Source organism: Tuber melanosporum (genome assembly GCF_000151645.1).
Source record: "Tuber melanosporum whole genome shotgun sequence assembly, scaffold_27, strain Mel28".
Classification (NCBI taxonomy): Eukaryota; Fungi; Ascomycota; class Pezizomycetes; order Pezizales; family Tuberaceae; genus Tuber; species Tuber melanosporum.
Window position 1 is genome coordinate 12,931 of NW_003298941.1, and position 27,728 is coordinate 40,658.

The following is a 27,728-nucleotide window of genomic DNA, read 5'->3' on the forward strand; positions in this document are numbered from 1 at the left end:
AATGAGTTCTGATTGCTGTCTCCTCTCTTTCCTGCTTAGCTTCATGCTCCTAAACCCAAAATGACATTTCTATCCCCAGCAAACCATACCCTACCATATGACAATATTGTCCTGCTTCTTCTTACTTTCGATACACTCATTGTCCCTTTTCTATCCTATTTCTCTCTACACAGTACCAGGTCCGAAAAGCATACTAATTTAAATAGACATTTCATCCATGGAGGTATATTTTGCCCACTCCACCTCCAGTAGCCAGGTAGACCGAGCCATACACTAATTCTTTTTATATTAGGTTAGTTTAGCTGATATTCATAAATAGATTTTTTATGCTTACTTGTCTTTTTCTTTTATTATCTTTACTCAAAATAAACTTAGTAATCTTCTGGTATGCATGAATATTCCGAGATTTTAATGCATTGAATATTATCCTATCACAGTAATGGCTAAACCCTGTCTCTCTTCTTATATCCTATAAAGTCGTCCTCTATGTTTCAAAATCCTTTTTGACATATAATACCAGCCGATTCTTATCCATTTCAGTCAAGAGCTTTGGATGTCCAGTACTGATATCAGAGTCTAAAACCTTATGATCAATTAATTCTGTAAAACTAAATTCCCAGTCCAGATCTGGGAGGCCTGCCAGAGATGATAGAAAACTTGATGTCATACTAGAAGGATTTAATCTTTGTAACTGGGCCTTTCGGGCATTCAAGAGTGCATGTCACCAAATATTCCTCGCAGTTGATTTGGAGATCCTGATAGCTTGCTCAATTTCCTGAAAACTCATTAGATTATTCAGGCACTAATAGGCAATTATCACAGTATGTTGCCTTGTAGTAATTTGTTTTTCGTATAATTTTGTGTTAATTTATTTCTCAAGTAATAGCACTGGAACATTTCTCATCTCTCTTTACTATCCCTTAATCTGTGTGTAGATTTCGCAGCTTTTTTGGTGTAGTGCTGATGTGAGGATCAGTAGCAATCTTGCCCTATATAGGAAAGATCAATTGAGGAAAGGGTATGAAGATGCAACTACAGTGAAAATATCATCACCATGTATAAGTAGCTTGTGCATATGAATAGCGGTGCAAGATAGGTATACTGAAAGAATTAAAGATGGTATGGAATTGGAAAATACCTTTCAGGTAGCCAACTATAGGCATATTCTCGAGGATCAAAGAGTAATACAGTTCACCCTGGGTAGTACTACTACCATACTCGAAACTAACCAGGAATTAGATAAGGAATTAGTACTTCTGAATTTTGAGTCTGATAATGAAAGTATAGAGGAAGAGCTGGAATTGCTAGAGAGAGCAGATCATGTTAAAGAACAAGCAGATCATGAGAAGGAATGTGATAGGAATAATGATAGTGGTGAAAGAGGCAGGGGAGAGAGCGGTAGTAGAGGCAGTAGAGGCAGTCTCTGTGATAGCAGTAATGAGTGTGATGGTCATGAGGAGAAAGGTGAAAAAGATATACCTAAAGCTCATCGTACTTCAGGAAGATACCATACTAAAGAGATTGTCAATCTGGATTCAAATATTCTGCCAGCGTCGCCTATGTTCAAATTCTTGGAATACCCAACTCCTACACATGAGCGTCACCTTCAGCTTCCAGATACAATTTCAAGCAATCAAAGGAGGGCATTGGACTTCTTCACTTTATGTTTTGATGAGTCAGAGCTTGAAATTCTAGCTCAGAATACATACAGATATGCTTTGAGTAAGAGTGCTATAAATTCACATAAGTGAAGATGGTATAATACTTTAGCTTCAGAATTACATGTATTTCTGTCTCTGATTCTGTATATGGAGGTTTGGTAGTCTCTCTAATCTACTGACTACTGGGCAAAGACATATAAGTGGCCTCAGCATAGTATAGAGAAGTATATGTCAAAGTTTTACTTTAAGCAAATAAAGCGATACTTTCATATTTCTGTGCCCTATGAATTCCTCCTGCGTGGTGAGTGGTATCAAAAGATGAAACCATTATCGGGCAACCTCTCTTACAAGCTTCAAACATTCTTAATTCCAGTAAGCAATATTCCTGTAAATAAGATGATAGTTCGATTCACAGGTAAGGTATCAGACATTTTATGGAATTAATAATAGTATTAATTAAGGAATATTATGGTTTACAGGTCAGTCAGCACATACACAGTACATTCTCACCAAGCCTATTCTACATAGCTTCAAGATTTTAGCCTTATATGAGCACGACTATACTTAGAATTATCTCTTAACCTCCTGACTCGATTTCTTGGCTAAATTTAATTAATCACTATATTCCGGTGACCTGGCTCTGAGCCAAATCTCAAAAGCTGTATATCAGCTGATTTCAGCTCTCCTCTATAATACCCACAGATTCACCTTATATATGAATAACTATTTCACTAATATCTATCTTCTTAGTGCACTGAGTAGTATAGGCATTGGAGTATGTGGAACAGCCTGGCCAATTTCAAAGGAGTATCCTAATATCTTTAAATTTAGTAGAGGGAAGCCTTGCTTTCTGCATAATACTCTTTTAGAGGTTATATGCAGAAATGTTCTTGCGTTACTGTAGTAAGGCAACAATCTTGTTCGCTTTCTAACTACTATTGTGTCACGAACGTGGCTTAGCATGAAAAAAGGTTTTCACGTGACACATGGTTATGAGTCAGAAGTACATTATTGTTTTACGCATATGACCTATTCGGGTTATATGATTTGTTATGTGTGGGATTTGTGATGCTTTCGTACATGGCTCAAGTATAAGTCATGGGACGTGCGCCTGACGAGTATGCCTTGCGAGTGTACCTGGCAGGTAAGCCTTGCGCATATGATTTATGTTTCGCACATGACCTCATTATGAGGTCATGGGTTTCGCGCATACGACTCAGTTGAGTCATATGACTTGTTTATTGCATTATGATTGGTTTATGAGTTTTGTACATGACCTCACTATGAGGTCATAGGTTTTGAGCATGTGATCACTTTGGTCACATGACTAGTTTGTTATGATTTGGTTTCGCGCATGTGACCACTTTAGGTCACATGACTAAGGGCGGGAAGAATACTATATAAGGAGGTCGATGCAGCCGAGGAAGATAGGTTCTTCACGCTTTGTTCTAAGTACTTTTCCTACTTCTTGCACTCCGTGTCGGAAGTGAGCACAACCAATACTTTACCTTATTACGCTCGCGATAAATACTTTATCTACTGTTACTTGTTTGTGTTTTTTGTTTCGGGCGGTCGGTTAGAAGTTGTTGTTCTTGCTTAGAAGATACTTCAGTGTGAGATATCCGTGGCCTGGTCCCGGTAATCACTGAGTATAGTTTGGGCGAGGATGGCGTCTTCGACAGCCTCCTCCTCCACGGATTCTCCCCCCCCTTCGAGGATGTCGTCCCCCGTCCGGTTCGACTCCAACCCCTCCTCCTCGCTTGAGACAGCCCGTGCGGCCCTGTCTCTTGCGCCTGCTACTGAGGCCGACTGTGGCCTCGTCCCTACAACTACACGGTCTTATGTTGCACCCAGGGGAAACTTTAAGTTTTTACAGTTCCACCACTGCCACGGGTGTCAGAACGCGGTTAACCCGCAGTTTGACGATTTGGTTCAGCAAACGGTCGCTGACGCGACCGTTGCCACGATGAAAGAGGTGGAGGTTTTAGTAAAAGGTTTCCTGATCGGGAGAGGCTGCTCAGCCACGTGTGGCTTGAACAAGAACACTACCACGGGACTCTTTGTTCGGTTCAATTCGGACCATGGCTCGGAATACTCTCCAGCCCCCACACCTTCCCCTCCAAAAGATTCTCAGACTGTAGTCCCTGAATCCTCCATCCCCCCCACCAAGGACAACTCCACTGCTGCCATGGTTGAGGCCAGCTCTTGGTCCACTACTCCTCCCCTCGCTAGGGCTGTCCAAAGCAAGATGCCCAGCTTTTTCCGCCAGGCCCACAATACCGGGACCGGCTCCTCGACTCCCTCCTTTCTGGCAGGAATGTCTTCAGGCGAAAGGGCTCTTTACGAAACCCCGAAGTTCAAAATGGACGACCCTAATGATGAGGATTACAACCCTCCTGCCTCTGGAATGCGCCGCCGGACACGGTCGGCATCCCCCATTAAGCGATCTGCTGCTCCTCTCCTTGGTCCCCAATTTTTAAGGGCTATCAATGTTGATGAGGGACAGAAAAAACAAATTGTCCCCGCTCTTCCTGGCCTACCCCTGAGTGTTCACCATGGGCGTCTGGCCATCCCCCCACCTGTGATGCTCCCATCAACAATTGAAGCCACACCCCCTTCTCCATCCCCTCTAATGACTGAGGATGTCCTACCCACCTCTGAGGTACTGGCCAGGGACACCCCTATGGAACTGGATGAGGGACGCAACTCGGAAGCGACCGGTTTGGGCGACAGCGTACATGCCCCTTCACCAGCCATGGAGTCGTCACCTCCGCTTGTTACTGGACGTTGGATGTCACCCCCAGGAAGCCAACTGGAGGGCCCCTTGGAAACCCCCAGTGGTGATTCAACCCCATTGGAAGTCCAGCTCCCAGAAACCCAATTTGAGGATGCCGACATGGTAGTGGCCCAGGCGGACTTGATCATGGCAGGTGTCTGTGAGATGCTGGATGCTGGTAAGACCCCCTCGCCTGGACCCCGCTCAGGGAGTATAATCGGATCCATGTTGGAAGGTCTGGAGGACATCCGGTCTGGTAATACTCAACCCCTCCTCTCCTCGGAGTCTGGGTCGATTGAGGACGATACAATACAGGATGTACGGACTTGGATGAACAGTGGCCCCACCTTTGATGACGATGGTCCAAGGAACGGGATAAACTATGGGAGTCGAGTTCATGTTTTGGAACGAGCAGTAAAAGCACTGACCGACATTGTGGGCAGGCAAGGAGAGGAAATTGAAGCCCTTCAGGTAAAATCGTCCCCCCGCCGCCGCACACCCCCTGCTATACCTCGCAGCACCTCCATTGTTTCTTCGGAGCCGACTACGCCATCCCCTACCCCTGGGAGAAAGGAAGCCTATACGGAGGCTCCTGCTGCTAAAGCCTCTTTCACAGAGGTAGTAAAACGAATGGCATACGTGCCCAAACCCCCCGCTGGCCCACAGGAACGGGTTCGTCCTGCCAGGCCCACTTCAGCGGCCTCATCCCACCAGTCCAACAGCAGCGGCAGCTCCTCCAGTGAAGGAGGGGTAGTCTTGCGAGTAGCCTGGGGAGGAGAAGGCAAGACTGTTCACTGGGAAGAGGAAGAGGAAGAGGAAGAAGATAAGAAGAAAGAACGCAGGAAGCGGGGCAGGCGCCTGAGTGGTGCTGCTAGAAGGAGAAGGAAGGCTGCCAGAGAATCTGGTGATGAAAGGGAGGTGGCGACCCTGGCCAAGACCCAGGGAAAGGCTGATAAACAGGAATCAGGCCCCAAAGTTACGACACCTGTTGCCACAACGGCTCAATCTGGGCCGGCAGCACTGGCCAGTGTCAAGATAGGTGCAGCTCAGGCACAACGGGAATACCGACGGGTACCAATGGGACCCCCGGACCCACTAAACTCGGTACCACCACCACCGCGCTTGTCGCCAACCCCGAATACTAGGGGAAGGCACATCACCATGCGCTTCGCCACCCGGAAGAAGGTTGCCCTGCCAGAGGGCGTCGACATCGAGACAATCCGAAATCGGATCAATGTGACCTTTTCCAATCAGGGAAAGATTCGCGGAAACGCTCCTTATATTCGCGCAGGACATGTCCGGCCGGAAATTGGATGTATCTTCCTGACCTTGGCGGCACACTCCGTAACAGAGCTAGGCAACAGGTTGGACAAGGCCAGGCTCGATCTACTTAGGGAATTGTCACTCCCGGAGTTTGAGTTCCAGAGGAATCTGGAAAAGGTTAAGGTCTTTGTTTCTGGTGTTCCGCTTGCTGACACAGGACGAGGATCGATTTGGAGGGTGGAAGGATGGACTGGAAGCGCGGCCTTCGATGGCCTTCGCACTGACTTGGAGCAATCCAATACTGGTGTAGTCACTGTGTCCTGGCCCGATATTATGGGATCCATACACGCCATGAGGCAGGCCAATGCCACAAGTTGCGGCATTCGCTTCGTGGTGGAGAATAATGAGGCCATCAAGGAAAGACTGGCAGAAGGGAAGATTTGGTTACGGGGAGGAGCCCGCAATATCAGAGTTTTTGAAGAGCATCGCCCCCTTAAGGTATGTGGTAGGTGCCTGGAAACTGGACACTTTGAAGCGACATGTGGCCGCCCCCCTCGATGCCGGTTTTGCTTCGGAGAACACTTCTCTCGAGAACACATGTGCAGTAAGCTGGCCTGTCCCGGAGGGGTGGGTCAGGCCTGTGGACATACCAGGAGACAGTGCTGGCTGTGCAACCGGATGGACCACTTCACAGGATATGAGCGATGCTCAGGTATCAAATCGTCATCCCCGACTCCCCCCTCCTCGCCTGTTGGACAAGGAACAACTACACCAGCAGGGCCAGCCAGGGAAGCTGGCAAAACAGCAGAACAGCAGGGCAGGAGGACAGAAAGAAATAGAAAAAGGAAAAGCCGCAGCCGCGGAAGGTCCCCGACACCCAGGCTGGTCGAAATCAGCAGTGATGAGGAGGAAGAAACGCCCCGCCGTCAGTCAGAAAAGGCTAAAGGTAAGGAACCGGAACGGCCTTCCCCCTCCCCAGTACGTGGGATTCTAAAAACTAGGGCTGGTACCACGACTAAACCACGCGATGAGGAAACGAGTTGGGTTGCCCGAGATCCAGATGCTGGCTCCACCTATGCCTCTGGCCCTTGTGGCCCGAGTGGATCAGTTGAGGCCCCCTTTTAATGCTTATTACGACATTGGCATTAAACGTGGGGAGGAGCAGTCGGAATCGGGCGCTGGCATTTGATTTGTTTTCTTTTGTTGATTTGTTTTTTATTATTGAACCTCCTGTTGATCGAGAGGGACAGCATGTACCAGTGGATGTTGATGGATGGGATTTGTTTTCCTTTGTTAGAGGATCAGGTGTCGAGGTATTTGTACAGTCCCACGTTTGTGGGCTGTTTGAGGTGGTGAGGCACGGGGAAGGCAGTGTGCAGATTGGGTATTGGGAGAAAGGGGCAAAGAAGGTACTCGCTGGAGTTTACTTCCGACCGGGCTATACCAAAGACCAGTTTTTACGGTGGTTGGATGAGCTTGGAGAACCAGACATTGCGTTCGGGGACTTCAATGCAAGACATCAAGACTGGGACCCCAACGCGGACCATAACAATATGGGCGGACGGTGGCTGAAACAGTGGTTCACGGCCCCGACACGCGATATGAATATGGTACCTCCGACAGTGCCAACCTTTAGAGATATTTCCCGAATCGACCTTTGCCTGCACTGGGCACCATATGTCCGACATCGATACATGGACAGCGCTGGCTGTGAGCATAGTGCTCAAGCCCTTAAGCTGAAAGTGGACCTTCCTAACAACATTATGCGTCGAAGACCGGCTTGGAAGAAAGCAGTCTGGGAAAAGGTTGGGAAGCAGCTGGATGCCCTTAAAGAGGTGGAAGATGAGAGGTTGTGGGAAGAGGTGAGGCGTGTGGTGGACGCACTCCCGCGGGCCTCCATTGGCAGAGGTCGGTGCGAGTGGTGGACACCGGAGTTGGAGACAATGAGGTTGGATGTAGCTCGGCTAAGACGGTACTCCAAACGCAAGGCGGAGCGGAAGGAGGACTACAAACTGGTCAGGAGTGTTTACCGGGCTTGCCTGTTAAGGGCCAGGTTCGAACACATCAGGACCAAGATAGCTGAGAGTCAGGACCCAGACATTTTTCGGCTAGCACGAAAATTGGAGGCCAAGCGAACGCTTCCCTCCATGACCAGACCAGATTGGTCCCACGCCACTACACATTCCGACATGAGCGACCTGATTGCACAACAGCTATCCCCTGGCGGTCCTGCCCCTTGGGAGAACTCCATCATTGACATGGATAGTGCTCAGGAAATGGAGATCGCCCTTGCTAGGTCCCCTACGAACACGGGCCCAGGCGAGGACGATATTGGGTATCCTTTCATATGATTCTGGAAGCGGAGGGATACAACAACTTTGCGACGTCTGGTGGACTACGGGCTGCGTCACGATATTCTAGATTGGTATAGGGCAGAAGTGGTGCTCATACCGAAGATTGACAAGCCCAGGTACGATGTCGTCAAGTCATGGAGAATGATACACCTCCTCCCAACCCCTGCGAAGGTTGCGGAACGCATAGTCCTGTTAAGATTAGCTACGTGTCTTGACCTGGGGGAGATGCAGTTTGGTTCTCGCCGGAAGAGAGGGGTTCACGATGCCATGGCGGTGGTCTTTGAGTTCCTACGGCACAATGAGGGCTATAAACGACTGATCTTGTCCATGGACGTTGAAGGGGGATTCGATAACATTGATGTTGACCTTCTGTCAGACTTCCTGGTCGCCCGGGGGTGTCCGTCAAACCTGTGCCAGTGGGTACGAAGGTGGACTTCCTGTCGGTCGATTCGTTTCCGTTTTAATGGATGCATCTCCAAGACCTATTATGTCAGCAAAGGGGTGCCGCAGGGCTCGCCCCTCTCCCCATTTCTCTTCGGGGCCTACGTAGCGGATATATTCACACCGCGAATGCGCTACTCCCCTGGGGTCCGACATTTGGTGATCTCATACGTTGATGACGGGATCATCATGGTGGCTGCAGATTCGTGCAATGCTGCCCGTTACCATGTGGGAGAAATTCTTGCAGACTGCGATCGCATAGCAAGGGCTAGGGGGATGGGATTTAGTGCCCTCAAGACCCAGTGGATCGGGTTTGGGGACAGGGCGTGGGGAGGTATGGAATTGTTGGGAGAGATGGTTTTGCCTTCTGAGGATTTACGGGTTCTTGGGTATAGGTTTAATGTATTTCTTAACTTTTCTTCTCATGTAAAGTACTGGTTGGAAAGGGGGTTGGGTGTCAGGAGGAGGATTTTGGCTTTGGGAAGAAGGTTCGGAAGTGTTGGGGGGCTTGGAGCATGGGAGACTTACCGCTTGGTGCAGGCAGCCTACCTTCCAACCGTATACTACGGGCTTGAATTTGTAACCGACCATGGGTCGTATGTGAAACAGATTCAGGTCCACGTCAATGACTGCCTTCCGTCGGTTTTCCGGACCCCTATGAGGCTGGCAAACAATATACTGCTGGCTGAGTTCGGAACGCCACCTGTTGCCATCCAAGGAAGGTATCTGCAGAGGAGATGCTACAGCCGATTTATTAACTACCGGTACTGTGATCGACACCCGTGGTTCGGTGAGATACGGCATGACTGGAAGCAGGAAGGAATGGTGGCACACCGACAGACCTCAGACAAGGAACTCACCCGCCGCCCCACGATTGCGATCGGAAAAGGCAAAGCGGTGATGGCTGCGCGACACCGTTCGCAGTACTTGGGCCTTTGCAGAACCTCGGATGTGGTTATATACACGGACGGGTCAAAGTCCTCTGAAGGGGCTGGTGTGGCATGGGCGGTATTGGAGAAAGGGGCCCTAACCTGTGTAGACAGTTGCTCGGTTCCCCCGTCTTGGAGTATTGTGGAGTGCGAGCTGTTTGCGGTTGTATGTGCACTTCGATATGCCCGAGGGATGGCCAAGAGGCACCTGGTCCATGTGTTTCTGGACTGCGTTCCTGCTCTCGCCCTGGTAGACGGAATGTTCTCGGAAGGTGATTCGGCTGAGCTGTGGGAAGTCATGGCACCACTACTTAATGAGTTTAGCCGCGTCAACATCAGCTGGGTTCCAGGGCACATGGGCATTGATAGCAATGAGACGGTGGACCAGAAGGCTAAGGCATGCGTGGGTCGTCCATTGCGCCCCCTGCTTTGGGAAGGGGTTAGCTTTGGGATCGGGCATGCGGCATTGGCCCGAGAGTTGCGAAAAGCAGAGTGGGGTTCGTGGCACGACAGGGAAGGACACGGGTATTATGCTCCCGAACCTAGGGCACCTCGACATCTTTGAGGCCTCACCCGTATGGACTCCTATGTTTTACTGAGAATTCGCAGCGGGACTGGTTTGGTTGGGCATGACAGATGTGAAGGAAAGGATGACAGACACCACTGGACTAAGTGCCCCCGATATGCTATGGGACGCCCTGCTGATGAGGACTTGCATAAAGACTCGGCAATATCGCGGTGGAAATCCTGGTGGGTGAGTCACAGATGGTTAGGCCTAGGGATTCCCCAGCATATTGAAATGGTGGATGGGGAGTTGATAGTGGCAGGAAACCCTTTTGACGGCACACTAATGGTGGAAAGAAGTGGTCGGTTGGCGACGGTGGAGGATCCCAGGACCTGTACCCGGTGTGAGAAAAAACATGATGGTAGCGGATGCGTTCTGCCAGGATTGATTACCATGCCGAAGAAGTGGTTTTTCTTGCCCGACCAACGACGCTGCGACTGTCCCTGCTGTGGGGCTGCGATTTCGGCGACGCCTACCCAGAAACGGGTCACCTTCTCCGAACACTTTGAAAAAAAGCCCCGCTGCTTACGAACGTGTCACGACTAGTTTTGGCATTCTCGACACCAGCGGTGGGACGAGCTGGACCTCGCAACTCGGACGTCGGTAGTCTTGCGGTGGGCCAAGATAAAAGGATTGCTAAAGGAGGAGCGTTGTTTATTTTGTGGGACGGTTTTGGCCGAAGGGTACGTGGACTTGGGACTACATTATAAAAGGACGGAGGGATGTTGGGATAGACTGTATGTTTCGTTTGTTGAGTATGTGGGTCAGATTGTGTTGGAGGCGGATAGGGGGGAGGGTATGAGGAGGTGGCTGGGAAGCGAGATGGGAAGACGCGTGAATCCAGGGCAGCACTAGTTGCTGCGAGCGCCCGTGAGCCCATATAGGTAGTGATTTTTGGATTTATGTTTGGGGAGAGCGATTGCGTGGCGGAATGGTCTGCGGTAGTGTATTTTAGATAGTTTGTTTTATGGGGCGAGGGGGAGACTGGTCGTATGCCGGTGTCAGCGGTACTAGTATAAATAAAATTAGATTGAATTCTAAGTACTTTTCCTACTTATTACTTTAAACAATATAAAACCTCTTTACGATCTTTATCTTTATTGCACCGATATTGTTACACCAAGAAAAGTCCTTCACGAAGACGAGTTAGAGAAAGCTTACAATAGGCATTCCCGATAGAAGACAAAGGTCTTGTACTATCGGTAATGTAGGCAGAGGCCTAGAGCTATTGTAAGACAAAGAAAGAAGAAGACAGAAAGACAAGTATCATTCCCCATCACCAAGAACTAACTATCTAGGAAGGGATCGTTACATATTGACTCAATTACTGGATCCCCTAATCCATTCTCCTCCACTTCTAATTAGCCACTAAAAGAACATCGCTGTCCATGATTTACTTCATATAATTGAAAAAATATTGAGTTTGCTTGAGGAAGCTAAGCCTACAAGTCACTACCAACTCCACAAATTGCAATCGACTATAATATGAAGATGAATGGAATCGACCTCTCTGATCAATTCCGGTGCTATTATGCTACTCAGCTGTGTGTATCAAGAAACTGGATGCCTCTATTCTTTTGATTACTTGATATCACAACTATCAACAGCTGGATCATATGCCATGAGTATTGACAGCACCATGTACTAAAGTCTTACCCACAGCAAGAGTACCAAGTTGATCTAGCTTGGGAATTAGCCCAATATAGTTATACTTCCATCAATTCTACCGATGTGATGAGCCTTCACAGATCAAACTTATTTTCTCAATCACAGTCTGAGTCCGCTGCCTTCTCTTTCTCTTTTTCTCCTTCCTCTGTCTCACCAGCCTCTACCCTTCTTCCTTCTCTCTCCTCTACTCATTTTTATTCCAATAGCCAGCACTGTCCTAAACTTCACCCTCCTAGAAATTCTTCTCTCTCTCAGCAACAGGATATGTAGAACTTTCTTATTCTATATCTGCTTGTTCTCTTTAAACTAATTACTATTTGTAAGATATGTGACAAAAGGCTCCATACTACCTATCATTTGAACACATCCTAGAAGCTATCTACTTGTCCTGTCAGAAAAGCGCTATTCTCAATGTTTTCTCTGCCAGCTACTCTCTAAGACTCCTCTAGATGGACTATTTTACACCCAAGCATGTGCAAGAGGATGGGCACCACCCAAAGGTCGGTGATGTACAACTCTCTTTCTCTGTAATTATTGTACAGTTCCACTTTGCAAAAGTCCTTGCTTTAACTTTTTTTCACTGTTTCAATGATACTGAATTTGGAGAATGAGGAATAGTGAGATTAGTTCATTTCTTTTGCCTTTTTTCCCTCAGTTTTCTTGTATTATTTATCCACTGTTTATTTATCTATCAGAAAATGAACCTATTTCTACTATTAAAGTATTCAAGATTGCTTTTTCTAAATCTTTCTTTTATGCCCATGTATTGTACCTGATACTATCTATAATCATATTCATATCTCCTTCTTCTTTGAGTTTTGGTATTGCTAGCCGATTGTTCTCACTATTCTTGTTCCCGGTAATCACCATACACTAAAAAGCAACGAATACTCGCAATATCCTGACATTTGTGAACACGACCGGGCTTGCATTAGTGCGCCTAGGTATGCATTAGTACCATCAGGCTTAGTCAGAGTACTAGTATCAAGTGTTTGATACTCTAGATATATATGTAGATGTATAAAACATGTTATTATTTATTTGAGAATCACAATTTGAAAAATACAAAATAAGGAAGAGAAAAAAAGTAAAACTAAACTAGAAATTGAAATTGTTGCCCTCTTTATCTGCAATACAAGCCTCAATCTGGTCAGACATTGAATCTATATGATGATTTATTTGAGCACAGTGATAGTTTTTCCACTCTTGTATATTATTTTTAAATTAGATAAAGCAAATATTAAAATATTGAAGAAAATAAAGAAAAGTCTCACTTACCTATTCAAGAACTGTACAGATTTCTCGTGCAGTCATTTGGGGGCCAATAAGCTCATGAAGCTTATCTTTTAACTCGCTCCAGATAGCCTCAATAGGATTTAAGTCTTGTGAGTTGGCTGGCTAAATGAGCTTTTGATAGCCCAATTATTCACACAGGATATCGTGATAATAGTGAATATATGCAAGAATATTATCTTCTATTATAACCATATCCTGGTCAGGAAATTCAAGTTTAGACTGTATTGTAAATGGGTAAAGTAAAGGCATTAAAAGATTTTGGCGATAGATAAACTAATCTATTCCACCTCTTCTATCTTTTTTACGTACTTTCAATTGGGGATCTGGAAATGGAATTTCCAAACTAAGTACCTGATGTCTAGCATTTTCTGCTAGCTCATACTCATATCGTCTCTAAAGTAGAAGTAAACTCTCTTTTTCTTGTCTTGAATTTTCATATGGCGAAGTGTACATATGATAAGGCAAATTACTTCCTAATTTCAAATATATTTAATTGGTTTTAATGTGCATTGAAAAAGAATATATTTTCAATAAATAACGGAAATCAGTTGACTCTACCATCTTTGTCGTACAAAATAGCACTCCAAAACATAATGGTAGTATCTTACAGGAACTTTCTCTGAATGTGTTATGGGCGATAAGCTTCGCCGGCACATCGTAGAACACTACGCGCTCGTCGAGATCGGAGATTACCTGTCTCAAAATAAGACTCATCTGTGAATATTGTACCATGCTAATTATGATCACGATGCTGATAGCAAAAGGCCAATCTGTCAGCCTTTTACGCTAAGTTTATACTTGACTTCATAGTAGGCTTTCAGCAATAAATCTTATTTTCTTTTAATACTTTAGATACTGTTTGTCTGCTAATATCTAAATTCGCTACCAATATTAATTTATTAATTAGTTATATGTACATAAGTGTTTTCAAAAAAAAAAAAAAAAAAACAAGGTTTACTAGTGTTAGCAAGTTGAGCAAAAGTCATATAACAGTGCTCTGCATCCTTCAATGCAGTTTCAACTAGATGCTCTTTCTCTCTTTATGTGAGAGCTTCTTTCATACCCTTTAAAGAGTTTGGTAATGCCGTGAGGTTTTCAGGTGCACAGAAATCCGGTATCCCATTCTCGCTCACTCGCTGTCTTGCTGAGTTGATGATATTCCAGCAGGTACGAACTTGGTAACAAAAGAAACACACCCCCCTCGCCTTGCCAAGCCATCAGAAAATTTCTTCTCAACAACAATGACTACAACTCCTCCCTCACATACAGTGAGCCAGACACATTATGGTACTCCAATACAGTCTAGAGTCCATACGCTACAGGACTTAGGATTTTCAAAGCATAAAATATCACGACGTACTAGTGTGCCACGAAGAACCGTTAGTCGTTGGGTAAGCGAGTTTCACGAACGGCGGAACAAGTTCCAATCTGACTGTCCCCGACTCCTTACGACAGGAAATATTCGGCTGCTCATTAGGCTGCTATGGAGTGGATACGAGGGTAGAAGGTTATCATGGTCAAGGCTAGGAAAGGAGGCAGGATTGTCAGTTTCTAGAATGACAGTTAAGAGAGCCCTTGAGGAAAAGGGATATATGCGATGCAAAGCCTGTAAACGACCTTTTATTTCCAAAGAATGCTAGCAGGATCGTCTGTACTATGCAATTAAGCATATTGAAGAACCAAAGGGATATTGGTGTCTGCATATGTACTCAGATGAGTGCACTTTTGACACATCAAAGAGGAGGTCCTAGTGGATCACACGATTGAATACCGAGAACTATCACGACGATTGTATACAGCATACCTTTTCCAGTGGCCAAGGTTCAGTAGGAGTCTGGGGTACTATTAGCTATGGTTGGAAGTCAGATCTTGTATTTCTGCAAGGCACAGGAAAGAAAGGTATCACGGCCAGTGATTACCTAAAACAGGTGTTAAAGCCTATTGTTGGCCCCGCGTTTCAGAGTCAAAAGCACTATACCACCTCTCCAGGAGCACAGTATATCGAGAATGGAGCGCCATGGCATGGGGTCAAGCAGGTGCTTGTGGAGCCCAAAGAAGAGTTAGGTATTCCGTTACATAAAAGACCTTCGCAATCTCCTGATTTCAACCTGATAGAAAACATATGAAGGATGTCACGAATGTGGCTTAGCGAGAAAAGGGTTTTCATGTGACACATGGTTATGAGTCACAGGTATGTTATTGTTTCACACATATGACCTATTCGGGTTATATGATTTGTTATGTGTGGGATTTGTGATACTTTCGCACATGGCTCAAGTATGAGTCATGGGACATGCGCCTGACGAGTATGTCTTGCGAGTATGCCTTGTGGGTAAGCCTTGCGCATATGATTTATGTTTCGCACATGACCTCATTATGAGGTCATGGGTTTCGTGCATATGACTCAGTCGAGTCATATGACTTGTTTATTGCATTATGATTGGCTTATGAGTTTTGTACATGACCTCGCTATGAGGTCATGGGTTTTGAGCATGTGATTACTTTAGTCACATGACTAGTTTGTTATGATTTGGTTTCATACATGTGACCACTTTAGGTCACATGACTAAAGGGGGGAAGAACACTATATAAGGAGGCCGATGCGGTCGAGGAAGATAGGTTCTTCACGCTTTGTTCTAAGTACTTTTCCTACTTATTACTTTAACAAATATAAAACACCTTTACGATCGTTATCTTTATTGCAACGTTATCGTTACGCCAAGGAAGGTGCGTTACGAAGAAGAGTTAGAGAAAGCTTACGATAGGCATTCCCGGTAGAAGACAAGGGTCTTGTACTATCGGTAACGTAGGCAGAGGCCTAAAGCTATCGTAAGACAAAGGAAGAAGAAGACAGGAAGAGAAGTATCATTCCCTGTCGCCAAGCACTAACTATCCAGAGAGGAATTGTTACAGAGGATCATGAAACAGCGGATTAAGGGCAGAAATCACTTCCCTGGAACTATTACTGAGATGCGAAATGCAATTCAAGAGGAATGGGACCGGCTCCGGCCTTCTGACTGGAAATCTTTGATAGATTGTATGCCAGAACGAATTTTGGAATTGAAGGAGCGCAATGGTATACAAACCCACTGGTGACTACATGTATTAACCTCTACTTGATTGTGTATTTTATAATTATGCTTTTTTTATTTCACTAGTATCTGTTGTATTTTGGAGTGGTAGTTGCAGTTACTATCTCAGTCATATTTCACGAGGGGGTGCGTTTCTTTTGTTGCCAAGATCGTACTAGTCAAAACCCCAGTTCTCTCTGAAATCTGCCTCAGTATCATCTTCTAAGGTCCATCCAATATGGCATAACCCATAATTTGGCCCCTTTTGCTTAAGGAAGTTGTTGACCCTCTAGGAGTTAATATTTTAGTAAGTGGATCTCGAGACTACAAAGGTTTGATCCACGCGAATCACAATGGACATGGTTTGTAGTTCTATATTAATTGATTTAGAGTTCTACAACTTGTCCACTTCTGATTGGTTACTACTCAAATACCCTCTTATACACACAATTGCAAGCCCTAATGCAAGTCCGGTCGTGTTCACAAACGTCAGGATATCGCGAGTACTGTATCCTCTCTGTGAATTTGCTAGCACCAGAGGATGTTGTATTGTGAGGGGGATGCTAAGCGAGGTATGACTAATAGGATTGAGTGACTAGACATGATTCGGAAATTCTGTTTCAGATTCACAGGATATAAAGTAATAACTGCAAGCTAATATAAGCTCAAGCCTAGAGTGTGAGTATTTTTGATGCAAGTAATGAGTCTTTATAGTAGCATCTCGAGTTATCAGAATACAAGAACTGTTTTTGAGAAGAAGAAAGAGTAGATATATACCTGTACTTAATATGTAGATAGTATAGCCATGAATAGTAGTTTAAACTATGAATTTGCAGAGTTAGTTTTACAGCAGAGCATTCAAGATTCTGTGATTTTTATTACCTTTTTATCTTTATCTACAATGTCTCCAAACCAAAGTCCAAACCCCAATTTCAGACCCAAGCCAAAATCAATAATTGAGCGAAGTCTAAGAGCAAAAAATTGTAAACCAATTGTCAGACCTGAGCGTAGTTATAGTCAGAGAGATAAGTTACGAGTACTCACCTATCTGAGGTATCACCATATTCTGCTCTGGGAGCCAGGCCAATTCTGCCAGCCCAGTCAGATGGAAGCTAGCAATCACTATAGGATTCCTCAACAAACAATTAGCAAATGGGTTAAAAGAAAGCATTTGTTGGAAGAGGTGTGATTCAATACTCAGGCAAGAAGGGTAGAGCAAAGCTTAGGGAGAAAGTGTCAATGCAGGTGGCCGGAACTGGAAGAGGCAATTTATAGCGATTTTATAAAATTTTGAGAGGAGGGGAGAGTTATTCGACAAGGATAGTTCTGTATTCAGGCTGGCTTTCGATTTCGGAAAAATTATATTCGAATCTCAATCCAGCAGAATTTCAATTTAGTGATAGCTAGTTTTATAAATTTCTAGGACAGCACTGAATTAGTTTGCAGTGTATTACCAAGAAAGCTCAAAAGATTCCTACTGAATACCAGTTATTGGTACTCAATTGGCTCCGCTTTAACCGACAAAATTCACAACCTTCTTACCTATCCCCATTCCTCAAATTGGTTCTCAATACTCCTACCAATCGATTTCAAGAATCCAATATCTGCAACCTCGATAAGACTCCAATTCCTTTTGAGTATCTGGAAGGAAAGACTTACAATTCAATTGGAGCAAAAACTATTTGGGCAAAATCATCCCAGAATGGTTGGGATAAATAGCAAGCATCTTTAGTACTTTGTATTTTTGCAGATGGTGTAACAAGAGTTCCACCAATAATTATCTTTCGAGAAAAAGGTGAAAGATTAGGAAGAGACGGAGAAAGCAATACCATCCCGGAATAGAGGTCAAATTTAATGAAAAAGCCTATATGAATAATAAGCTTTTTCTCCGATATATTGAGGAACACCTTGTACCTGCCTTAGGTGGCCAGCCTTCGCTTTTTGCAATCGACCTGATAGGATTCCATAAAACGCCAGTAGTTCTTGATCTGTTGCGTTCGCATAACATTATCTCCTCTCTTATTCTTGGAGGCTGCACAGGACTTCTTCAGCCACTCGATGTCTCAATCAATAAGTCATTCAAAGAACTGATTCAATAACTTACCGATGATACAATTTTCAATGCCGAGAATGCAGAATCCTTCCACAAGTGGACTGTTAGCCATCGCCGAATCCTGACAACCTCCTATGTTGGGAATGCTTTTTACCAATTTCATCTTGAGAAGAGCAAGATAATTCACCGAGTGTTCCGCCAGGTTGGACTTTCTCTTCCAGTTGATGGTACCTGTAACTCTGAGTTAGATATTAAAGGGTTTCCTAAGCTAGACATGGGTGATTGGAGTAAAGATGATACAGTGCTTGAGGAGAGTGAGGAGTTTGTAATACCTGAGGTAGGTGACTATGAAGCTATAGAATTTGTACATAGCAATGAGTGATTGAATCTAGAGTTCTATCTCTAAATGGAACTATGCACACAAACACAGTATGCTGTAAAAACTGGAAATAATTGGACCATGTACTATGTCGTTAGACTTTTCTCTCTTAATAAGGTCAAGGAACTGGGAGGAGAACTATATAGCAAAGTGTCTGGGGCTTTTACCAGATAAAGAAATTATCATAAATCATTGGCATATTGTGATATCGTTGATAATATGACCTTAACTCATTCCAAACAACCACTTTTGATTCAGAAATTATCATCTCTGGTATGAACTTGAATGATATACAAGAAGAATCTGAAAGCCAGATATCAGACTTTCTAGACTCCAGGGAAATGCCAGTCCAGATATCCTGAGGTTGGCCTGCTGTCAAAAAGGAAACAAGGTTCCAATTCGTCATTGCTGATCACTACTCAAAATGGCATGATGAGACCTCGCCTATCCGTTCCACCAATTTTGGCGCTAGCGAATTCGCAGAGAGGATACGGTACAGACGAAGGGATATGGGCAACTGGAGCCATTTTCCCGAGTATCTGAGTCTGTTTGTTGTTGTACAGACTTCGCCGTTACCGTGTTTTGGCGAAGCGCGTTTACTTTAACCTATATCTCCATCTCCCTTGGCACCAGCCTAAGCCTTGGCACCAAGGTGTCCGGATACTAAATGAATCGGCTAGTAGTCTAACCACCGTAGCATTTTCCAAGCGACGTCATACAATGGGAATGGTAAAGCGGGAATCCTCTCCGACCACCGCAGCAGGGCCGCCCACGACAACTACTTGTAAAACTAAATGATGGTGTACTCGTATCATACTCGATCTTTGTTTCACCGTGCTAAAATGGTCTTCCTTCTTATCCACGCCTTTCTCCTAATCTCCTTGGATCCTCCAGCCTCTTCTTCCGTTCTCCGAGTTTCTACCTTTCTAGCGGGCGGATAACACCGATAAAAAACGACCCCAACTGTTTCCGGCGAAAAAAGTCAGCGTTAACTGGTCCACGAAGAAAAAACTGTTTGCCCTATCATGGCGGATCATTCGAAACCGAACTCTTCTGGGAGAGAGCGTGGGGGGTATGAACCCTTTCATGGGGTTTGCTCGCCCCCGGCCTTGTTCTCACTATACTGATGTCCTTGATATAGACCGCAGTCATATGATTGGGCCCACATGTCGAATAGAGGATTTTTCGCCCGTCTCGTGCTTTCGTTCTTCTCGACAAAATACGGGATAGATATGACGATACATTGCCTTTTGGAGCCGTTTCGATATTCGCTAGCTTCGGCGGACGAGCTGCAAATTCAGGCCGAAGAAACGGATTATCTATTTGGCCTTCCGCATAACAGCCAATGGAGATCTCCGGAAATGAAATGGCATTTCAATCTTGAGACTTTCTTCTCCTTATGTGTGCTCTCCCATCAGAGTGGACTAAACTGGATAGGACTGACCAAAGCTGTAGATTATGCCTACTTCCATAGAGCAGCACCCCTCCTGTTCTATCATCTTCGCAAAGACGCCTTCAAGCTGGACGAAGAGTATTACCAAAGCCAGTTCACAAAGAAACTCCGCCCAGTAGATGGCCTGGGTTTTAGTGGTTCTCTGTTCTTCTATTCGGATGATAAAAGTTTTATCGTGAAGTCTATTGGCCGAAGATTCGAGTACAAATTTTTGTACAGCACCCTCATGCATCCGTTGGGTATGTACTACCGTGAGCGCCCGGGCACACTGCTCTCAGAAATCACCGACGTGTTATATACCTTTGACTTCAGACTTGGTGGGTGCCTGGGTGTTTCTCCATCACATTATATTGTCATGACAAACGCGCTCGAGGGATTGGATAAGGAGAGGGGATGTAGGAAGTGGGATTTGAAGCCTCAGGGATTCTTTGAACCTACAAGGGACTTGGTGCCAGATGATATGAAGGCCAGGGCGGCGAAGAGTGGTTTGGCAGATGGGTTGGATGAAGAAATTGTTCTGACCCGCAAGCAGAAAGCACATTTCATGTATGCCCTCCCGCTATTTGCCTGTTAATCCATTCTGTGTTAGGGGCTGATAGTTTGGTAGGAGCATTTTGGAAACAGACACTGCCTTCCTAGAAAGAATGGAAACAATAGACTATTCTGTCCTCCTCGGCCGCTACCCAGTCTCCATGTTTCATAGGAAGACCTATACCACCAGGGGCCGCGATGCCCTCGCTCTGCCGGAACGGGGCAAAATGGACTTTGTTCGTGGCGTTATCAGTGCAGACGGAGAGTGGGTTTACAAGTTTTGTGTTTTGGATTTCTTATGGAACGTCAAACAGCCGCGCCCGAGGATCATCAGGGCTGCTGGAGCAGCGCTTCCAGAGCAGACGATAACCGCGGAACCGGGGAGGTATAGGGAGGAATTTTTGAAGTATGCTACCTTGAGACTCAGCAGAAGATTGGAGTGATCTACTAACGTGAGTGATTTAGGATGATGGATGGGTATATCGTAGTTTTGGATCATGATGATGAATAGAGGCTTGAGCAGTGGCGTCATAGCGGCGATGACGCCGTAGGGTGGTGATTAGGACTCTTAGGTTTTTGTCTTGTACGAGTAAATTGACCGTCATCGAGAGGGTGTTCAAGTTTGTCGAGTTTATGTATGATATGATACCTGTGCCATATTTGAAAGTGGGGTTGTTCCCCGCCTATCACGGTCCCCAAATGTCCAATTTATGAATTACATGTTTTCGCTTTGAAATACCTGAGTAGACATGAACCCGCTTCTCCATAATAAATAATATCGGGCAAAACAATCCTCATGGAGACAAGGCCGCGATGTTCATTCAAGTGCACACGTCACAACAGCAGCAGGACGATTAACCCCGCCGACGATACATAGAATGCTTAGTTACAGTGGTACTCGGGTACCTGGTCCCGGCGAAAAAGAACACCACAGAGTAATGAAATGTTCCACACCCACTCATATCACCAAGCACACCTACCACCAATTCTCTCACGATCCAGATGGCTCAAAAAGCCTCCTGTATCATACCACGGAAAGGATATTGTGATAACAGTATCACTGGTACCGGCTGGTACTCGAGTATGTTATGTAGGTGCGGAGCGTTGACGCATGGGGTTAGGGTCACAACCACCTCCATGGGGAACTTTTTGCTTTTTCCACTTCACTTCACTTCAAGCTCCTTGCATGAGGGGTTTTTGTTGGTTGGATGCGGATGAGGGGGAGGAAAAGAAGTGGGGAAAAGAAAAGGGAGATGGGAAAGATGGCTGCCTGGATGGTTAGATGGAGAGTCCTAGGTACGGTACCGTACTGTACGTGTATGTAGCACACGGTGCGGTACCGTGAGCTTCTAGCTTGCTGGCTGGGTAAATTTACTGTACTCGAGCATGGTACAAGTACAGTAGGGTGGCTATTCTAACGGCAGGCAGGTACAAGTACTCGTACAGTGCCGGCACTGAAAACAGGCAGATATGGTACTGTGGAACATGGTATGCTGGGCTTGTGCGGGCGAAACACAGAGCAAGCCAGGATGGCAGGGTGCCAAAAGGCTGAATTCGTCGGGACAGGTATGGCATTGCGGGCATGCCATGGAAATACCGGTACGTTAAGAGGGGAAAAAAATAAAGGCTTTATTTGCAGTGGCGCCTGGGCTCTGGTTGGGCCCACACAGCACCTGTTCCCAGCATTCGGCACAATGCAAAATTCAGGAACGATACGGTTACCATACCGGTATCTTGAGGGACGTTGATGGATGGGCGGGCGGGTAGGAAGGGGGGGATTACTCGAGTACGATAATACCGAACGGTAGTACGAGTACTTGTACTAGTACTCGAGTACGGTACTGGACAGGAGGCGGGCTTGGCGCATGTTTTATTTTATTGTGATAGCTATGGCCCTTTCCTTTTCCCTTTTTTCTTTTTTTTTGATTGCGGTGCTCGTGATGGGTTGATTTGATGTGGAGGGAAAGATCAAGGTATCGTTAGATTTCGCAAAGCAAAAGTAGGGTGGGGGTTCGTTTTCTTTGGATCTGGTCTGGTAACTTACTGTCGAAGAGGCGATGGATCGGGCCATGGTGGTTTTTGGATCACAGTAAGTAACCTGCTTGGAGATTATAGTATCATACCGTACTGTACCGGTACCATACCATTAAATTTTTATGATTGGAAAGGCTTGCGAGGAGGAGGGGAGAGGGCAGGTTGTGCTCGAGCACCGTACCGGCTGCCGGTATGGTGTATGTTTCCTTTCTTTTTTTCTTACACAGGCTGAGAAAGCTCTTCAGATGTCACGATGATTTATTGGGGGAAGCTAAAGAAGAGAAGACTGGAAGAGGAGAGGTTTTGGGTTGCGGCTCTGCGCCTTCCTGGTAGCAAGCAGCGGCCATGGCGTGGGAGCGCAAATAGGTCGCCATTTTAAATTCGGATAATCGCCAGTGCTGTGGGGACGAGCTGCAGAAAATTGGACCCCCCGTTTGTCCATCAACCCATCATCCTTGGACCATCTATCTTGTGGAGATCCCCTTGAGCGGGCATTTTTCTTTTTCTTTTTTCTTTTTCCTTTTTCCTCTTTTTTAATCCTGGGGGGAAAAGAGGAGGGGGATTTGGATCTCGTTAAACTTGCGGCACGCTTGATTCCTCTTCTCGTTTTCCTCCATCTTTTCTTTCCTCTTGGCCTGGCCGGGGATACCAGTGATAAACTTCATTTTCGGCTTTTCGTTCTCGAGTTTGTCTGTTTTTTTGTGCTTCCCCTTTAGCAACAAATCGAGAGTTCCTATATATTATTCTGCGTCGCTAGAAGAAATAATTGGTACAATTAATCTGACCCCCATCCCCGTTAACCATCAGCGTCACTTCATCGTCGTCGCCGTCGTCACGCTTTATTCCGCATCCAGTATCAGGTCTGCTGCCACTTGTGCAGTCTTCGGATAGAGGGGGGAGGGAGAAAAAAAGAAAAAGAGAGATAGAGAGATAGAGAGAGAAAGGTTTCTCTAGTCGTCCATCTGCTCGTACTCACTTACGCATTCCCACCCCCTTCTGCAACTTCGAGGTATCCCACCGGTATACACATATACTTTATATACAAGTATACCTAGAAACCTCTAAGTAGCTCCACCTCCGAATTCTGACTACGGCCGCTTCTACCACTACTGTTGATCCTGGTATCATACGCTGGTGCTATTATCACTACCGCGGGATTGATATCTACTGCTGCTCGTCGCCGTCGCAGCATCAATCTCTCACTCAATCAATCGCTCCCCTTCCCATCACTTCCCCCCCCGGCTCCCCGCGTGTTCCCCTCCAACTCCCCCAATCCACTGATCCGCTTTCAGTGGTTTCGTCGCTCTTCTACTACCTGTACCGTACTCCACCGGCTGCCCCGTTTGCTACTGCTACTACTTACAACTACTACTGCCTTTTTTTTAAAAAAAATTACTTTTTTCACCCTTCTATAATCTGACTGTTTTTTGTTTTTTTTTAACAAAAAAAACAAAAAACAAAAAACAAAGAACAAAAATTCTAACTGCGGGCTCGCAGCTTTACTTTGACCTGTGAAACACGGCCAGTCCCTTCCGTCACGATCAACAAGTCCTCCTCCTGTGTGGTTTGGTTGTTGGCGGGTTGCTGTGGTTCGGTTCCTGGTAACTTTGTTGCCGTTTTTGTGTTGGATTTGTTCCATGGGGGGAAGGGTATCTTCGCGCATTCTGAAAATCCCATAATCAGTCATGTCGGGCAGCCAGCAACATTCCCCTTACAACCCCAATCCCTCTCCCAGCTTGCCCTACCGAGCCTCCTTTTCCCCATCTGAACAGCATCGTCCTCCGCTCCCGAATTCTGCTGCTCACTACCCGAACCCATCCATTCTACCCCAGCAGACCCATCAACAGTTCGCGCCCAACGGTCGTTCTGGGCCTGCTGCTTCATTACCTCCTCTGGCGACAAGTGCTCCATACGTTACTCGCGCTGGCTACTATGATCCTGTAGAATCCCGTCCCTCTGATATGAGTTCTGGTTGGAGCCAGTCTACTACAAGTACAACTAATATTGCTGCTACCACATACGAAAGGAGGCACTCAACACAATCTCAAACGGTATGTAGCCCTTTTATTATTTTTACATTTTGATGGAATTTTCTTTTCCCATGCTCCGAGAATATATGGGGTCGCTGTAGCTTTTTTGCCTTTTTTCTATTTTTTTTTTCCTATTAGAATCGACATCTAACCCTAGCGGATTCTTTTTTTTTTTGAGTATCCCTTTCCTTTATCTCTTATTGGGGGTTGGGTTTTCCCCCCTTTCCTCGCTGTTTTGTGTGTGAGAAGCTTGCTTTGTTTTCCGTTTCTTTCCGGCTCTTGCCCTAGATTGTCTGCAGTTAGTATCATACCAGGAGTGCTGGGACTGCGACCATCTCTCTACGTGTGTGCTGACCGCATTTAATATTTACAGAGTCGTGATCAGCGCTACGCTTACGGCGGCGAATCCATCGTTAGAGGAGCCACACAATCCCCCATTCATCCTATCGATCCAAATTCAAGACGAAGTTATCCTCTTCCTTCACCCACCTCAGCATCAAGTATTCACCATACAACCGCAGAGTTGAGGTCATCGATGGGTCCTGGCGCGCTACATCCAGATTACGCGGCCGGACCCAGTTCACCGACAGCAAAGGTAAGCTTCGCGTCCAAACGCACGTCGATTCTACGTTCTTTGATCTTGACAACTCATGAATTACACTTAGAAAGCCACCACTGCGCACCGAGGTGACGCAATGTCTATATCTGCCCTTCTCAGCAACGCCGACGAACCTTCCACTGACACAACCACTCCCAAAAACGTTCCTCGCCTTACACAAACAACCAAACGCCGTTCACCAGATCGAGACTCAAACAACACCAGTCTTGCCATGTCGAGAGCAGGCTTACGGCAAGCTCCCCCTGCCAAACAGGCCACTACTTCGGCAAGCTCTTTTCGCTCAGGGGATGCGGATGCCACGGATACAGAGTTGAGCTTTAGCAATCACGGTGGCAGTGGAGGGAAGAACGGTTCCTTTCGTGGATTTAGGTATCACGATTCTGTCAACCTCACTGATGATCCGGATAAAACAGATAGCGAACTGGATGATGGTGGGTTTGCACAGGAGAGGGCTGAATATTTGAAGAAAATCCGGAAACGTCGTTTGGAAGTGGAGGGACGGGAGAATGAGAACCGGAAGGTAGGGGTTTCACTTTGTGGCTTTCTATATGGCAGATACTGATCGTGAATAGCGTCGGCGTGTCGTTTTTCAGAATCATCTTCACGACCAGTTTCACGCTCATGCCAAATCTTCCCGTGAACGCGCCCGTATTCAGTTCTACGAAGATGCTATGGAACAGGTGATGAAGCGGGAGGAGGAGGATGAGAAGGAGCGCAAGAAGGAGCAACAGCGCAGACGCCGACGGGAGAAGGCTGAATTTGAGAAGAAGTCCAGGGCGGAAATCGCTGCCAAGGCTGCCGTTGAAGCTGCCGAACGAGAAGCTGCCGAGAAGCATGTGAGGGATGAGATTGCTAGGCAGCGTTCGGCAGAGAGAGCTGCCAGAGATGGACTTGATGGGGCGCTTGGCTTAGGTCCCGATATGCACGACTCAGATGCCAGTGGACCCCCGATGGTGGTTGTTGATGAGGGTGGAAAGAAGCGGAAACCTGGTAGGAAGAGGCAACCTAAAGAAACCAAGGAGACACCCGAGGTTAAGGAGGTGAAGGAGTTAAAACCGATCATCAAGGAGCCACCAGTACAGGAGGTTTATGTGCCACACGTTTCAAAAAGTTATAACCAAATCTTCGACCAAATCTGGAAAGATATCGCTAGACGAGATATTCCGAAGGTTTACAGAGTTCAACAGACTTCTTTGGCTACAAAACAGTCGAATCTCAAAAAGACTGCCCAGCTGGCGGCCAAAGAGGCCCAACGTTGGAAGCTTCGCACCAACAAGAATGTCAAGGATACGCAAGCTCGAGCTAAGAGATGTATGCGTGAGATGATGACATTCTGGAAGCGTAATGAACGCGAAGAGCGAGACTCACGGCGCCGTGCGGAGAAGGAGGCTCTGGAACATGCAAAGCGGGAAGAAGAGAATAGGGAAGCCAAAAGACAGGCGAGAAAGCTGAACTTCTTGATCTCGCAAACCGAACTCTACTCCCATTTCATTGGAAGGAAGATTAAAACAGATGAGGTTGAGCGGTCGACAGATTCTGCAGGAGTAGACGTTGCTGCAGAGATTCCGACTAATCCCAATGTGCCTGCCATACTTCCTGGACAGGAGAATAGCAGGCCTGGGAAGCCTGTCAGGAGTTTCGACGATCTTGATTTTGACGCCGAGGATGATGATACTCTACATCGAGTTGCGATTAACAATGCTCAGCATGCTATTCAAGCGGCACAGGATACCGCTCGTGCGTTCAATGCTCCAGGGCCCGGAGATGGTAAGACCGATCTTGGAAATGTCAACCTCGATGAAGGCGAAATGAATTTCCAGAACCCCACCAGTTTGGGAGATATTGATATCGAACAACCGAAGCTGCTTTCTTGTCAGTTGAAAGAGTATCAATTGAAGGGATTGAACTGGCTTTGCAATCTTTATGAACAGGGTATCAACGGGATTCTCGCAGACGAAATGGGCCTTGGAAAGACTGTGCAGTCGATCTCGGTCATGGCGTACCTTGCGGAAACTCATAACATCTGGGGTCCTTTCTTGGTCATCGCTCCTGCTTCTACCTTGCACAATTGGCAGCAGGAGATTGCACGCTTCGTCCCCCAATTCAAGATTCTTCCGTATTGGGGAAGTGGAAAGGACAGGAAGGTTCTTAGGAAATTTTGGGATCGCAAGCAACTCACGTATACTAAAGATTCTCCATTCCATGTTCTCATCACTTCTTACCAGCTAGTTGTCCAGGACACACAGTACTTCCAGAGGATGAGGTGGCAGTACATGATTTTGGATGAAGCGCAGGCAATCAAGAGCTCTACAAGTTCTCGATGGAAAGCACTTCTTGGGTTTCACTGTAGGAATAGGTTACTATTGACGGGTACCCCGATTCAGAACTCTATGCAAGGTTTGTTTTCTCTATTCTACTATATACTTGAATCACTTTCTGACACCCCCAGAACTATGGGCCCTTCTTCATTTCATTATGCCTAGTCTTTTCGATTCCCATGACGAGTTCAGCGAATGGTTTTCTAAGGATATTGAGAGCCATGCCCAGAGCAACACCCAGCTCAATGAAGCGCAACTTCGCCGCCTACATATGATTCTCAAGCCTT

The 27,728-nt window shown here is 46.0% G+C and overlaps 3 protein-coding genes; all 3 read left to right on the plus strand.

The window, feature by feature from the left end:
* Window positions 1–19,170: 19,170 nt before the first annotated feature.
* Window positions 19,171–20,483, plus strand: GSTUM_00006433001 (uncharacterized protein; the record flags this gene model as incomplete). XM_002838640.2 has 3 exons in its annotated part: window positions 19,171–19,528; window positions 19,598–19,857; window positions 19,912–20,483. Exons 1-3 carry the CDS (start codon window positions 19,482–19,484, stop codon window positions 20,481–20,483), a joined length of 879 nt encoding a protein of 292 aa, XP_002838686.1. The 5' UTR covers window positions 19,171–19,481.
* Window positions 20,484–24,159: 3,676 nt separating this feature from the next.
* GSTUM_00006434001 (uncharacterized protein) lies at window positions 24,160–27,050 on the plus strand (the record flags this gene model as incomplete). The annotated part of the gene is made up of 6 exons (XM_002838641.1): window positions 24,160–24,525; window positions 24,878–25,099; window positions 25,170–25,643; window positions 25,696–26,667; window positions 26,749–26,953; window positions 27,010–27,050. The coding sequence occupies 6 exons, from the start codon at window positions 24,160–24,162 to the stop codon at window positions 27,048–27,050; spliced, it is 2,280 nt and encodes a 759-aa protein (XP_002838687.1).
* A 31-nt stretch (window positions 27,051–27,081) lies between these two features.
* On the plus strand, window positions 27,082–27,716 carry GSTUM_00006435001 (uncharacterized protein; the record flags this gene model as incomplete). The annotated part of the gene is made up of 4 exons (XM_002838642.1): window positions 27,082–27,216; window positions 27,361–27,520; window positions 27,573–27,605; window positions 27,673–27,716. 4 exons carry the CDS (start codon window positions 27,082–27,084, stop codon window positions 27,714–27,716), a joined length of 372 nt encoding a protein of 123 aa, XP_002838688.1.
* Window positions 27,717–27,728: the final 12 nt, after the last annotated feature.